The sequence below is a fragment of the Ammospiza caudacuta genome, chromosome 1 (genome assembly GCF_027887145.1).
Source record: "Ammospiza caudacuta isolate bAmmCau1 chromosome 1, bAmmCau1.pri, whole genome shotgun sequence".
In the NCBI taxonomy this organism is placed as follows: Eukaryota; Metazoa; Chordata; class Aves; order Passeriformes; family Passerellidae; genus Ammospiza; species Ammospiza caudacuta.
Window position 1 is genome coordinate 82,353,569 of NC_080593.1, and position 14,695 is coordinate 82,368,263.

At 37.4% G+C, this 14,695-nt stretch overlaps 1 protein-coding gene across 3 annotated transcripts in view; it reads left to right on the forward strand.

Moving 5' to 3' along the window:
• Positions 1-14,695, forward strand: part of CTNND2 (catenin delta 2) — a 521,421-nt gene that overhangs the window by 377,076 nt on the left and 129,650 nt on the right. For all 3 annotated transcript variants that reach the window (XM_058819679.1, XM_058819688.1, XM_058819696.1), the window contains exon 10: positions 947-1,160. In XM_058819679.1, the coding sequence (XP_058675662.1) occupies positions 947-1,160 (214 nt within the window). The remainder of the gene's footprint in view (positions 1-946; positions 1,161-14,695) is intronic.

Consider the following 14,695-nt stretch of genomic DNA (forward strand, 5'->3'; position numbering starts at 1 on the left):
GGGCCTTAGCCAACAACACATACGGGGAAATTTCTTGGCCTTTTCAGAGTTGTCTGTGTAATCTGCTTGAAGCTAAAGCATTGTACTCTTCAGATGTTAGTTACGAACCTGTGTGGTTTCTTAAAATTAGATCCAAAAATCATTACTCTTTGAGTGCCACAGAACAATAAAGTATTTGTTTGAAATGGTTTCATATTAAATTGTGCTTAGTATTCCTGACCTTCTTGATAATTTGTCTCAAATATTTTTTAGATATGTTTTTTTTAGAATTATTTTTATATGAGATATCACATTAGAAATTTATTTGTAGGCACCTTGGGTACACATAAGACTTCTGTTCCTGCATCACTTAAGGGTCTCCCTCAATATTGTTAGAACAAGCTTACCACAATTTATTTCATATCCTTATCTTTACGTTTCTGGTGGTTCCTCCTTTTCCTTTCATCATTGCTCATCCCAGTTTAATTGATATAATGTCCTTACTGAGACTACAGTAGTTGTTCCCATTCCCAGTAATAAAAAAATGTAAAGGCAGGACGCCTAAAAACTGTATGATGTTAAGTGCTTTATTTTGTTTGCTGTATCCTTGTGGTTTTTTCCCTAGCTTGTGATGTGTTACACTCTGAAGGAGAGGATGTTTCTCTAGCACAGAAGAAACTCTTGCCAAGGCAAACCTTGACGAACTGTGAGAAACCTTGATGAGGCAACACTTGACTAATTTTGGCTGCTTTTACAGAAGTTCTGGTTTGTCAGTGTACAGTTTTGTTGCCACTGAAACAATAATACCAGGAATCAAGGCAGTGAAATGTAGCAGCTCTGTGGTGTTACCAGCACACCTTTACTGCCCTGCAGCCTGCCTAAAACACAGCTTCATTACATTGGACAGCATTTATTGGTAGTGGTGTTCATTGCCTAACTGTGTGATTATCACTTTGGCCCGTTTCAGATAAGAAGACAAGGCGGAATACAATTACTGGTGGACCTATTGGACCATCGGATGACAGAAGTCCACCGTAGTGCCTGTGGAGCTTTGAGAAACTTGGTATATGGGAAAGCAAACGATGACAACAAAATAGCTCTGAAAAACTGTGGTGGTATCCCAGCATTAGTACGGTTACTCCGCAAGACTACGGATTTGGAAATCAGAGAACTGGTCACAGGTTTGAATTTTTCAATATTTTTTGTTCAAACTCTCTGTCATTCTTGCAAGCACAGTTCTGTGCCACATACCACTTGCTCCATCAGTAACCATTTCATGGCCATCCTATTTGCCATAACAAAAAGCTTTCAAGCCCTTTGGATTTATGTATGCAGTTTACAGATGTAGGTATGGTTTATGCCGGTCGTTGCTGGTTCACTTTGTTCTTGGTTGTCTGTGAGTGCTCTTGTGGGAGATGTACTCCACACATGGATATGTTCTGGTGGGAATCCTCTGCTCTCCCTCCTGTCTTGTGTAGGGCTGGCCAGGCAAGAGCCATATTTTACTGAATTGACTTAGAAACTGTTACTCATTGCTTTTATATCCTATGTAGTGATGTTGTGAGAAGGAGGATTCATTCAGGGATTTTCTGCCTTTCTTGGGGCTCTTACCAGAAAGTGGAAAACTGTGTTGGAGAGGTGTGGACATCACCTTCTGAAGCCTTTTCTCTGATATTTGGTACCATGCTATGTGATGTGTTGCACACAGAGCATGCAGGTAGTGGTAGTTTATTTCTTTTCTTTATGTAGGAAGATCTGGTCTTTTAAGATTGTGTGGATTTTTTCCTTTCTGAAATTCAAGGGAGGGGTGGTAGTGTTCAGGAATACAGGAATGCTGTCAAACGGGACTGATATGAAATGTTTGGAGTTTTTTTTTTTCACCTTGCCCTTAAGCTAGTGTATCTAATATGCAAAAAGAAGTGAGAGAGAGGGTTTTTTTTTATTTCTCACTTTGTGATTTCATTCTATTTGGTGAATATTTAACACTATAAATCAAAAATATATTTATTATCCTGTTTCCAGTTTTCAATTGTATTTTCATTATGACTTTCCTACTAAAATATGTAAGAAAATTTGTCATTTCTTTCACAAATCATCAGAGTACATGTTATCATCTATGTTTGTGCAGAAATTACTTAGCCTTGTACATCAGGCCTCATTTAGGATACAGCTGATAAGATTATCATCCTTTGGTTGGGTCCAGGTTTCTTCCTTGAGGGTGTTTGAATAATCTGCATGGTATTTATTAAATGTAGATTTTTTATATTTAATTTTGTTTCTTAGTTGCAACAGTTATCACCTCCTACTTGTTAGTCAGGATTAATGGGGCAGAGATACAGGTTACATGAGCTCAAATTGTGCCTCCTGTGGAGTGACAGAATTACTGACAGATCTAATAAAGTGTAACCACTTCTTCATATTCAGCATACTTGTTTGTCTCTTGGTTATGTTGTCAGTGTCCTGGCTCCAGGGAACATCCTGCCTATTTATTCTGAGTAGTAAGTGACAAACTGCTAATACACCTCAGCAGTCACCGTGGCACTTCCCACGCCATCTGTGGATGGAACACACAACGTCATTAGGTCATTTAAAAAATATATACTGGGCTACAGTTTACATTGGTTCCATTGCACAGTATGCTGTTAAATATTCCCAAGAAAGGATGTTTCTTTTCTAGTATGCCCTCAAAGTGTTATTACCAAGAGGAGTAGGCACTGACCATTAGTGGTGGGCAGTAACCTGCCTTTGTACAGGTAGATGCAGCTCCCAGGGATGGTGAGCATCAGGAGTGCTGGATGTGTACGAAAGGGGAGAAGACCAAGATGGTGACCCTGAGGAATGGAATCAAAGTCAGTGGTATTTCAAGATTTTATTCCTGAGCCTATTTTTCTGTTGGAGTTTTCTGTTTGTTTTTAATAGCCATTACATCCCAGAAGGCCACTGCTTGCCCTGGCACACAGTGCCATGTTTTCTGAAAGGCAGATGTTTTGTGCCTCTCAGAATGCAGATCACTGGCCCTGGCTTTCAAAATGCAGATGTGTTTGTGGTAGTGCTCTGCAAAGCCTCCTTCCAAAGCAAGGCTCATAGCTGCAGCTCTCACCTTGCATCTCTTAGGAAACAGGCTAAAGTCGTCCATCTGATTCAGTTCTCCTTTCCTTTTTATTTTGGCAAAATTTTGTAGTGTGACAGCTGAATTCCCTCTTTCTGTCCTTTCTGGGGAATGAAAGGTAGCTCCTGCTGCAGCTCCCTTGGTAATGAAAAGATTTGACTTGGTGGCAGGCTTAAGGAAAAATAAAAAGTTCCTCATGCTTTCCATCAGCCTTCCTGAGCTGAGGTGGCAGGAAGCTAATTATTTCAGTAGGGGCTCCACAGCCTGGAGGAGATTCAGAGAAAATAATAACAAATGTCTGTTTTGGGAGTAAACATAATACCTTGAGCCTTTCCATCTCATGTTCATTGTGCATCCTGTCTGTATAAAGGCTGCTCTTGTTCGTTACTTTTAGGGAGGACACGAAGTTCATGCCTTAGGAATTCATAGAGGCTCTGACATGGCTGTCCCTAAATAGTCATCCACATTTGTCTGCAGAGCACTTCTCTTAGGTGGAGAAGTATCATTATCTCGGTCCTACAGATGGGGAACTGAGCCTATCAAGTGTAAATGACCTGTCCAGAAATCTGGCAAGATGAAGGTGTGAATCACTCTGAGTAGGCACCCAGCTGCAAGGGAAGAAATATGGCCTGGAGAGGATTTTTAGCAGCTCAATTTGTCTGGCAGTGGTGAAGCATTCATTGCCTGCCCCAAGTACCATGAAGCACTTGCCCAGCAGAGCAAAAGTTCTGATATTAGTTTCTTCCTCAAACATGCACATTCTCTTCCTTCTTGTTGCTCTTCTCTAAGTAGATTATAACTTCAATTTCTGGCAATCTCAAGCCTGGTTTTGGAAGGGTATTTAAACCTGCAGACCAGCTTTCTAGCCCAGTAGCTCCTTGATTGTCAGGATTGCCTTCAGCACCATTTGTGGCTTGTCCTCTTTTCCAGAGATTTCTTTCTGCCATAATCTCTCCAAAACAGAGGTTTTTTACTTTTTCCTTTATCTTGTCTCTCTCCTCCTCCTCAGCAGAGGTCATGGGCTAATACTGGAAAACCTTACCACTGCACAAACTTAACCTTATAGCAAAGTGTTAGAGTTTCAAGGCTGTCTTATGTCAAGGAAATGGTTTCAGTGCAGGCTCCCATGAAGCAGCTCTGAGGGAAGTGTGCTGCCTAGCTATTATTAAATTAAATGATGTCAATGCCCGGGAAATATTTCCTGAGATACGGAAAGATTATTCATACAGAAACACTTCCACAGTTACAGGTTTTTACTAGAAGAACATGGATAGAATTAGGTATACCCATGAACTTTTGTGCAAAAGTGAAATACTCTGATAGAAATAGAGATGTTGGCATTGCCTACAGCATCTGGTAGTTTCCAGAGACACAAGGAGAACCTGAATCACAATGTAAGTGTGTAAATAAAAAGAAATATAGGTTAAGCTGGATGCACCACACTTAATCTAGCCATCTTTTTACCCCAGCACAGTGCTGCCAGTTTCCACAGTAGCACCTGTTAATGGGAAAAAATAAAAGACTTCTATTTTAAAATAATTAAATGTTAACGCTTTTCTAATAAATATAAATAGAGAGGAACACAGTACAAAATTAGCACAGATCCTGCAGATGGTAGAAAGAAATGTTTTCACTTGGTAATAATGACAATGAGTAACTGATTTCTGATTCTCTTGCCTTTAACAAGTTAATTATGAACCCTTCCCCAAAATTCTATTTTATAATTGTTCTACTTGTTTTACTGTCACGGAAAAATACATGGAAAAATCTGACATTTTAGTAAGGATAAGAGAGGAATCCCATGGATGCCTTGTGCAGAAGGTGAGGTCAAGCAGCTGTTGCTAGATCCTTTCCAACTCAGGCTGTTCTATAATTCTGTGATTCAGCTTATGCTTGCTCCTTCTTCCATCTGCTTGATTGGTTGACTTGGTTGATCTCTGTCTGAGATAAAATAGTTTAAACTGTTATTCTTCTCAGTTTTGACAAACAAGATCCTTCACAGCTAGAATGACAGTTTCTGCCTATGAACAATGAGGTAGCTGGATTTAAGAAACTCCTTTTAAAGAGGGCCCTTGTATGACTGCATCACCTGTTTAAAATCTGTAAATACCATTTCTGATTGAAAGGTAGAAGTGGATAATCCACTTTTAGAAAGTACATGATGATAAAAAGCTGCAGCTATAAATGTCAGGAGAAATTGGTTTTTTCCTGTGCCAGCAGCCGGTCTCCTGCTTATTTTGGTTGACAATAAAGTGTCAGAGATTTAACTGTTGTCTACTAAAAATATATAAATTATAAAAATTAGCACATTAAAAAACTTATAAAGCAGAAACTAACACTATACATATATATTAAATATAGATAGGTAGATATTGACTCTGTGTGCTTCATTCACATTTTTATTCACTGAATTAAATGGCTTATATTCCATTCCTGCAAAATGTTACAAGATACTGCATACAAAAATATTTCTTTCAAAGAAACATTAGTTCTCCAAGTGTCCTTAGCCCACAGTCAAGCTGGACAGGGAAAAATTTCATTTACTTCCCAGATTTTGGATTGCAGTATTCATTAGTGCTGTCTTTAATTTCAGCTGTGGCAAATTTGTGTTTTGGCCTGGTTGGTCCCCTGTTTTCACCCCATGTTATGCAATATTATTGCATGGTCCTGTTTCAGTTTTAGTAGCTGCTGTGTGTTTATAAGGAGGGGTTTATAACCTTATGGATAAACTCTCAGCGTCACTGAAAGCAATTGCATGTGGTTCACCTTAGATCTGTCTGGCATGAGTTACGTACTGCAGGTGAAAGCTCCTTTTGATTGTATGCTGCCTCTTAGCATGTGCATAAATCATTGGCAGATTGGTCAAGTCACTCCAGAAGGCCCCTTTGAGCCCTGTGTCTGCCTTTGCTAACTTGTGTAGTTTTAAGTTAGTGAGCCTGCAGTGATATGTAAAGCATGGTTAAGTGAGTATTCTATTTAAATGGACCTTTTAGTTCACTTCAGTGGAATATTTAATTGGATTTTATTTTTTTTAAAGTAATTCTAGCCAATTATTTAGAATCTTTAACTTCCTAGTACAGTGGCAGTTGGGGGTTCCCAAAATCATAATCACATGTCTGCAATTGTTTTCTATTTGTAATGTTATTTTCTAATTGGACTTTGTAAGGTATTATTTAATAGTTTTCTGCAAATGTGCCCTTGACATACTTGAGTTACTGGAGTGTGTAAACACAGATGTGAAATTTTATTGTGATATAAACGTTCATTTGGAGCTGGCACCTATTTGTAATCTTATTGCTCTCTGGAAATTTGATTTGAAAATGAATAAAGGCTCTTTTATCCCATTCTGAGATGACTTTCCCACAGCCTTAAGTAAAAAAAAAAAAACAACCAAAAACACCAAACTCTTCTGTGAGTTCTGTATTCTTACAGTATTTCACCTTGATGTAATTCCTTAAATCTCTATTATATCCCTTTTCCTTTGCAGGTTTATATTAGGTGTTGCTCCAGTATTGCTCGTATAAAGTATCCCATTTCTTAGCTGTATTCAGGTTTTGAAATGGAGCATTGCAAGTGTAAGGAAGCCTGACCAGACAAAGTCCTAATTAATTAGCAGCTTTTGATATGTAATGTAAAAAGATAAGTAGGAAGATAAATGTACAAAGTGGCTTGCTCTTGTAACCAAAGAGACGATTTCAGCATTACACAAACTGAAAAGCAGATTATAAAGATACATGATTTAGGTTCAGATACACAGCCTGCCTATCAGAAGCTTTTCAAACAAGATGACATGGAAAGCCATATATGTGTGTTTAAATTGTCATACTGTAAGACTGCTGCAATAAGGTTGACATAGCTCTGGTCCAATATATGCTTAGCTAAGAGAATAAGACTGCCAAATATCCTTTGGGGCCCATAACGCGATGTGGCAAAACAAAATGTAGATGTGGGACAAATGCAGAAAGTACACAAGTGCCTCTTAAGGTGCAGCTCCTCCACCTCCAGTATCTGTGTCCTGTCAAGTCAGAGAAATTAGAAAGGTTAAGCATGGAGTTAGATAACTGCTAGCACAGAACACTGCTTTTAGAAGTGATGATTTAGATTTTGGCAGGAAAATATGTTCATTCATTTCTTACTTAGTGTCTGCTCTGAACATAAGCGAATTCTCTATGGTAACTTCAAACAAGTGTTTTGAGGAACTCTGCCAAGCAGAGGCAGGTGCCTTACAGACTTGAATTATTTTTCCACCAACATATTTAGGATAAGATTAACAAATTACAAATCTACTTGCCTGGGCACTAAAGTTTGCTTGTATGTTTTAAATGATTTCTATTTAAAATGGAGATTTAAGGGGCATTAGCTCTAATAAACCTTTCCTACTTCTTCGTTAAATGGATGTAATTGCAAGTACAATATCCTACCACAATCAATTTTAAAAGTTGATTAAAGCTTATGAAGTAATTTACTTCTAATTAGGTGTTTTAAATAAAAGTTGTTTTCAACATTAACAAGATTATTTGTGTAATGAAAATTCCTATCTATTTACTCTGGATCGAAGCCAGTGGCTGAATAAGGAATTACATATTGTAGTTTCTTCAGTATTTCTTTCAAGTATAAGAGCTTTTTCAGTTCCCTGAGGTTACATAGTAATTTGACTCCTTCCTTTAGCTTGAGACATTTTTAAGCAAACCTCCTCACTTCAACCTCCACCCTGAGTTCTGTGAACCATTGAGAGTTAAAAAAAAAAAAAAAAGCCAGACTCTGTCAAATTCCCTGCAAGTCTCAGCTTGCCTTTAAAACGATGTGTTTCATCTCACAGCCAAAACTTTGCACAGGCTAGTTTGTCACTTTATACTGTTACATCTAAAATCTTTTGGGGGGACAAAAGGAAACCAAGGGTTTATTTAACTCAGAAAGACTACTTGTTACTGCTACCTTGATAAAATTTTGCTTAATCCAGGCCATTATCAAAGCTAAGCAAAAGCAAAATAAATGAAGGCATGTGGTCTGCAGGAGCAGCTGCTCAGGTGAAGGTCCAAGTGCCCCAACACAACTTCAAACAACTCCACCAGGGTAGTGCAAGCCCTGTGGCAGGGTTAGTGGGCTGCATGGCAACTCTGGTTTTCCACCCCAGACATCAGTTACTTTAAGGTTTTACAGACAGTTCTCCAAAAATCAATATTGCATCATCATCATTATTTTCGTAAAATACTTGAATTTTGTATTATGTACTATTTGTACTTCTCCAGACTAATAGGCTGACGTTTCATAGTCAGTGAATGTGCTACAGCTAGGCACAGCTGTGTGTTGTACTTTACAGTATAATTCTACAGTGTGGCAGAGTTTAAATTTAGATTTAGATTTTAACATCACCTACAGAAAATACTGTCATTACTTCTGGAAATGTGGAAGTGATTTTCAAACAAATTCAGAGCAGGAATTAATTGGAATTTTATGAAGTTTTCATATGAACCCAGTGTGGAACCACTCACCAAAATACCAAATCTCTGTAGTCATTTTCCTTACAAAACAGGAAGGTAAAATGTTCTACAGCTTACACTCATATGATGTTGGGATACTGATTTCCAGCCTATAGGCTGTGACATCTTAAAGAAATTCCAGAGTCATTCAAAACACAACCTATTTATAGTTCGTATGTACCAGGAAATCTAAAAGTAATTTAATAAATTGTGTAATTTTTCTTCAGAAATGATGCTGGCTTATCAAATAACACTTGGGCAAACAATGTTGACAGTTCAACTGGATCATTTTACACCATATCTATTACAATTTTACTGTCTAATTATAAAACAATCTTTTCCCCCTTTCTCAATATGCTGTCACTATTTTGGCTCTGAAAATGGGAAAACCCACTGATAGAATCTGTTGTCTTCATGAAGAGTTACTCTCAACTTTTTCTGAATCATCACATTAACTTCTTCACCCCCTGCTGCTCCCAGTTAAATCAGGAGATGTGTTTAAATAGCTACTTTCTCAAATCTTACACCCTGCTTTCCTAGCAACAGGCTGGGGTACTGATTTATCGTGTAAGGTGTTAAATCCAAAGGATTTTTAGAGGTGGAAGGGAATGTGCTGTTCCACAGCAATACCAAACCTTCCCCAGGCTGGCAGTGCCTGTTTCCCTGGAGGTGAATGTGGCAGAGCAGAAGAAGGCGCTGGTGCTGAGGTCTCTGCTGGAACAGTGCAATGCTCCTGTCAGGGGAGTCCCTCTCCTCTCTCCTAGGGCTCTGCTTGGGCTGGTTTAATCTGTTTTCTCATCACAGCCTGCTTCCTTCTCCCTATTTCCCAGGCAAATTCACACTCATTTGTCCTGCATTTACCACCCTCAGTAGCAACACAAAACCCAAGGTGGTCCCTTTTTGCTCTCCTTTTCTCTCTAAGTGGGAATAAGTGTTTTTCTCTTGTACAGTGAGATGCATCTTCTATAGAAAATTCATTCAAGTTTTGCCCATGTTTCAGTTCATGGAGCAGTGAAACTGATTTCATAATTTGCTTGTTAATATATTACATAAATAATTTTCTTTTTTATTTTTTTTTACTTCAGTCAAATTTTAAGTTTAAGAGGAAATATCAAACAGGGTAATCTGGATTGATAAATAGAGGACATCTGTTGCAGCATATGGCTTGACATAAGAGCTGCATTGAACTTTTTCAGCAAGTAGTAATTCTTTGGAAAAAGTCAGCTGGACTTGCAGTTTTGATGGGCCTACCCAAAGATGGATTATTGAAGTTGCAGTTTAAAACCACTCTGTATTTTGAAATGTTTCAGATTTGCCACACCAAGTACTTAAATTTTATTTTGAAAAGGTTTTTTTGTTTAGAAAAAGATTGGAATATTTCACTTTTCATTTACAAAATGAAAGTTTGAGGTTATCGTGAAACATGTTCATTCTGTGATCAAATTACTGTTTTCACTATGCCCAGTAATTTTAATATTTTTATTTATTTTAAAAATTTTATTTGTTGTTTTTAAGTTCAAAGGCCAACTTCCCTTCTTCCCTCCCAAATGTTATTTACATTTAATGTTATTTACAGTGCTCTCTTTTTCTTATGAACAATTTGGTTAGTAAATGTTTCCTTCTTTATTGTTTTTAGCAGCTGTACACCAAGGCTTTCATTTTGCACATAGATGCAATTTTATAGATAGGACTAACTTTCTAACTGGTTCTTTTTAGAATGGAGTTTTGTATTTAGAGCTGTAACTTAATGTTCAGCTTTAGTTATAACATTTTTATTCTCTGTATTAGGGTCTGTTATCAAACATGTGTTTTGATTTGGGTGCTAATGCAGGTGTAAGCACTGAAAAACACCTTGCCTTTCATATATATCCATCCTTGTTAGGTTCCCATGTTTTCTAATAAAGTACTTAATTTGGAGTGGCATTGCCATTAGTCATGTGTTAGGATAAAAGTTTTTTTGAAAGCAGTTGATATATTTTTCTGTGTTTCTGTCACTTAAAATGAATTGGTTTAGGTTTGGCTTCAGTGTTTAGCAGCACTCCTTGGATTTCTTCAGCCAGGAAAGGAAGTTAAGCAGGAACCACTGATCTTTCTGCAGTAACCTTGGTCAGCTCTCCTAGCATTTCCTCTGCTGTTTAACATGAAGGCTAATAACTCTCTAACATTCCTGGCTGATACTTCTTCCCTTCCACAGTTATGTGATAATTTTCAGTGTACAGCAGAAAAAGAGGAGCAACCTTGGGTCAGAATTCAGTCCCATTAGAGAAATATAATACTGCAATAGCATTTGGGTGGAACTTGGTTTTATTACTAAAATTGGCCCCTCCTTTTTCTTTTAATAAAATCCAAGATGTAATTTTCAGATGAAAAGAGCAGCAATTGAGGAAAAAAAGGGCTAGTTTTTCAGAGGAATTATTTATTTTTTTATACTCTATGTAGTCTTGTATTTTTATGTAGTCAAGATCAGTTGTATCTTTTGTAATAAAACAAAAAAAGTCTCACCACAATAATCCTTCTCCTCTGTGGAAGCTTCTCCCTTGTAAGTCTATGAGTGGATGCAAAGGCAAAGAAATTACTGCTGCGACTTTGCTTAGCATTCCATTAGCTCCTGCCTGCTCATGGCTTTTCCTGAAGTTCAGTATTTCTCAGTGTGGAATTTTCCTATGTCAGCTTATAGACAGATAGCAAACCACCTCTGTGCATGTCAACCTGTGAATTACAGCAAGGTATGCATAGGTACTTGTTCACAAACCAGATAAATATTTCAAGAAAACTGGTGAAAGTTCCTGATCTGTTATGCCAATTTTTAACTTACTTTCAGAGTGTGCTTTTAAAGAGATTCCTTCTGAGCTGTGTGTTGTTCAGGTGCCAGAACTTTTCAAACCAGCCACTTTTTCTTTCCTACAGAAAGTCTGTTACTGAGCCAGTTTCTCACGGTTGAGCTGGCTATGAAGTCTTACTGCACTTTGTATTAAGAAATGTTGTGGTTGATATTCAGCATCTCTGCAGCAGAACTGCTGTGATCTATCAGGAGCCCACACCTGCTGCCAGGGAGCAGATCCAGCTCTGCAGAGCAGCCTTGCAATTACAGCAGGGCCTCCAAGCAGCAGCCAGCAAATGACTTTTCTAGCATTTGGGAGTTTGGGGTAGAAGTTGTTTTTCCTAAGGATTCCAGCAAAAGTTCCCTTGTGCTTGGCTTCTGTGCAGGGTATTTAGCACTCAGATTTCAATCTTAATTGTCATGTTTGTGAGGGAAACTCCCAGTAGTATTTCTGTGCCTTCAGCATATAAACAAAAATGCCTGCCAATGCTTTGGTCTCTATTTGTGGTATGCAGTCTCCCAGCAATATCAAATCGATTTGTGCATCATTCCATGACCAAATTATTAAATTATCATGGAAAGCAGAACCTGGATGTATTAGAATACTTTTTTATTTTTATTTTTACAGAGAATATGAAAGTTGACCTAAACATCCCATATTGAGAAGAATCAGTCTTGTTTTTCCAAACAGTGTTTGTTTACTGACAATCTTTTTATCATATAATTTATTTTTAAAAACATAGTGGCAGGGGTAATGCTTTTTGGAAAAGATGACTTTTCCAGTTTCTTGGTTTCCATTTATATTTGTAGTCTTAAGTTGTTCTGATAGGTTTGGTTGTTATATGTGTCATAATTTGAGGTTGCATTAAATCATGAGCTAAATAGTTGTTTAGACTTTTGTGGTTTTGCCTATGTTCTCTTACTATGATGGTATTTTTTGTATAGATGTATGTGATCTCTATGTTCTTAACTTTGAATGGAATAAGGATAGCATGTGGCTTATCAGGTCTTGAGTTATATCTGACTATAGATATACATATACCAGTTGTAACTAAAACACCAGCACAAAAATGCATTGAAGTGTTTAATCACCATAAGTTTGAGCTCCAGCCTGATTCAGAAATTATGGGGTTTTCACTCTGACTGCTCCAATAAACCGAGCAACCCATTGGCCATAGCAGTTGCATGACCTCTGATAAACTGCTCCAGAAGATGCAACTTGATGCAGTAAGATCTCCAGAATAAGCATTCCTATAGTCTTCTCTAAGAATCCTTCATCTGATGTCTGCTAGACTAATACTCAGACCCAAAATTCATCTTCTAACTGGAATGAACTGAATATTTTCAATACCAGTTTCTCCTCAGTTTTAAGTTTAAAATGTGATTGCAATGTACTTTTTCACTGTATTTCCATTTTTTATATGTAGGGGTGAAAAACCTCAACCTGCAAAAAGACTTGCTCAGTCTGGTGTAGCTCTTTTTGTCTTTCTACAAGTCTTCTAATATAACCAAAAAGTGATCTGAAAATGGGAACACAAAATGCTTAATCTGAATGCCTCACAGCTTTAAAAGCAAGAAGATATGAATGAAAGTGATTAAGAGGTGTTCAACACTGATTAGTTCTTTATTTCATACCTCTCACAAGAGTCAGTCTGTGGATGGTAAACAGTTGGGTTGGACTGTTGGGTTGTTGAGTGGATCCCACTTTTTGACATTGGCCACTGGTGGGTCCAGTCCCTTACCTTCCTGTGAAGAGCTGATGACAATGCCCATTCTCCAGGGGTCAGTCAAGGCACTCTGTGGCTATTGCAGAGTTGCTTCTTGTGCTCAGAAACCCAGGTCAGGCAGGGCTTTCAGAATATTCTGTAAGCTTCTTAGAGTAGCCCTAAAGGCATCTCATGAATAGACACTTGGAAAATAATGTTCAGAATCACGTGGTGAAAAGGTGGCTCTGGAATGGAAGGTGTGTCAGGTAAAGGATTTATTTTATTGTCATTCTCCCTTGCAAAGTCAAGGCAATGGATCATCTTCTCAGACCCCACATAAATCTAGCTCCATGTTATCCTCAGCAAAAAGAGTGAGAAGTGAATTGCCAATGCCCTTTCTTAATTGCAAATTCTTAATTAAGAAGGTTACAAGGAGGTGTGTAGAATGCCAGCCTCAGCATGTAGCAGACTGCACTGCTTGTGAGAATAAATTGTAACATGTCAGGAGAAAATTTTTGATTAATATGGTTGGTAGTATTCAGTCTCACAATTAGATAAAACACATTGTTCTGGAGGGAAGAGGATTATCTCACTCTTTAAAACTGTGAGCAGTAAAAACTTGGAAGAAGGCATCAGGCTTACTGGGCAATGCTTCTGCCTTGATTTAAAATCATTCTAGGAGAAGGTGTAATAGGCATTTTAGCCTGGTGATCCCATCATCCTCTTACTCTGAAGGCTTAATTTTCCAGTTAGAGAAATCAGAGAGAAAGAGGGTTGAAAGAATATTTCTAGGCTCAGCTATTGCTCTATACCATATGTTTATGTGAGTTTACTTTAAATTAGCAAGAATCTGAAGTGAATAGAAAATAGTTTTGACATACATGTTTTTAAGCATTTTTCTAGATGGGGCTCTTATGTTTGCTTGTTTTGTATTCTTTTCTGCTTTTCCAGTTCATGACTGCTTATTGAAACACAAAATATTGTTTTGTTGCCATCAAAATACTCTTTTCTGCTTCACTTTTAAAATTGGACTTCTTTACAAAGTTACAGCCTATTGTCTTGCGTAAGAACTAAATTGAACTTTAAAGGGGGAAAGATTTGAATTCTGATTCTCTGCTTTTATACCATGCACATCATTTACACCTGTCTAGATAAATGTATAAAAAAAACGGCAACTGTATTGTTGTTTTTACTGACAAAACCCAGCAAAATGCCAATGCTAGGTATTTCAAGAACAGTAGATGTGCCATTAAAGCTTTCCAAGAGCAAGAACACATAGAAAAGCAAATATAAATATCCTTAGGAAGATCTTTATTCCTTTAAATATGGAATTCCTTTTCATAAAGACATTCAGAACAGAATTCAAAACAGACTCTTGTCCCTTTAAAGTAGCAATTCTTAATGAAAAAATGAATATAATTAAAATGAACATTTTTCTTATTTCTGGGGTTTTTTGTCTGTAGCTGAAGTTGGTCTGCCTCATGCAGATCATGTTAATAGGGTTTCTTTTACTGGTGTACTGATCAAAGTTTTATATTAAACTGTGAAACTACCTTTGCAGATAGTTATATATAAAATAATTTAAACATGAAATGGTATA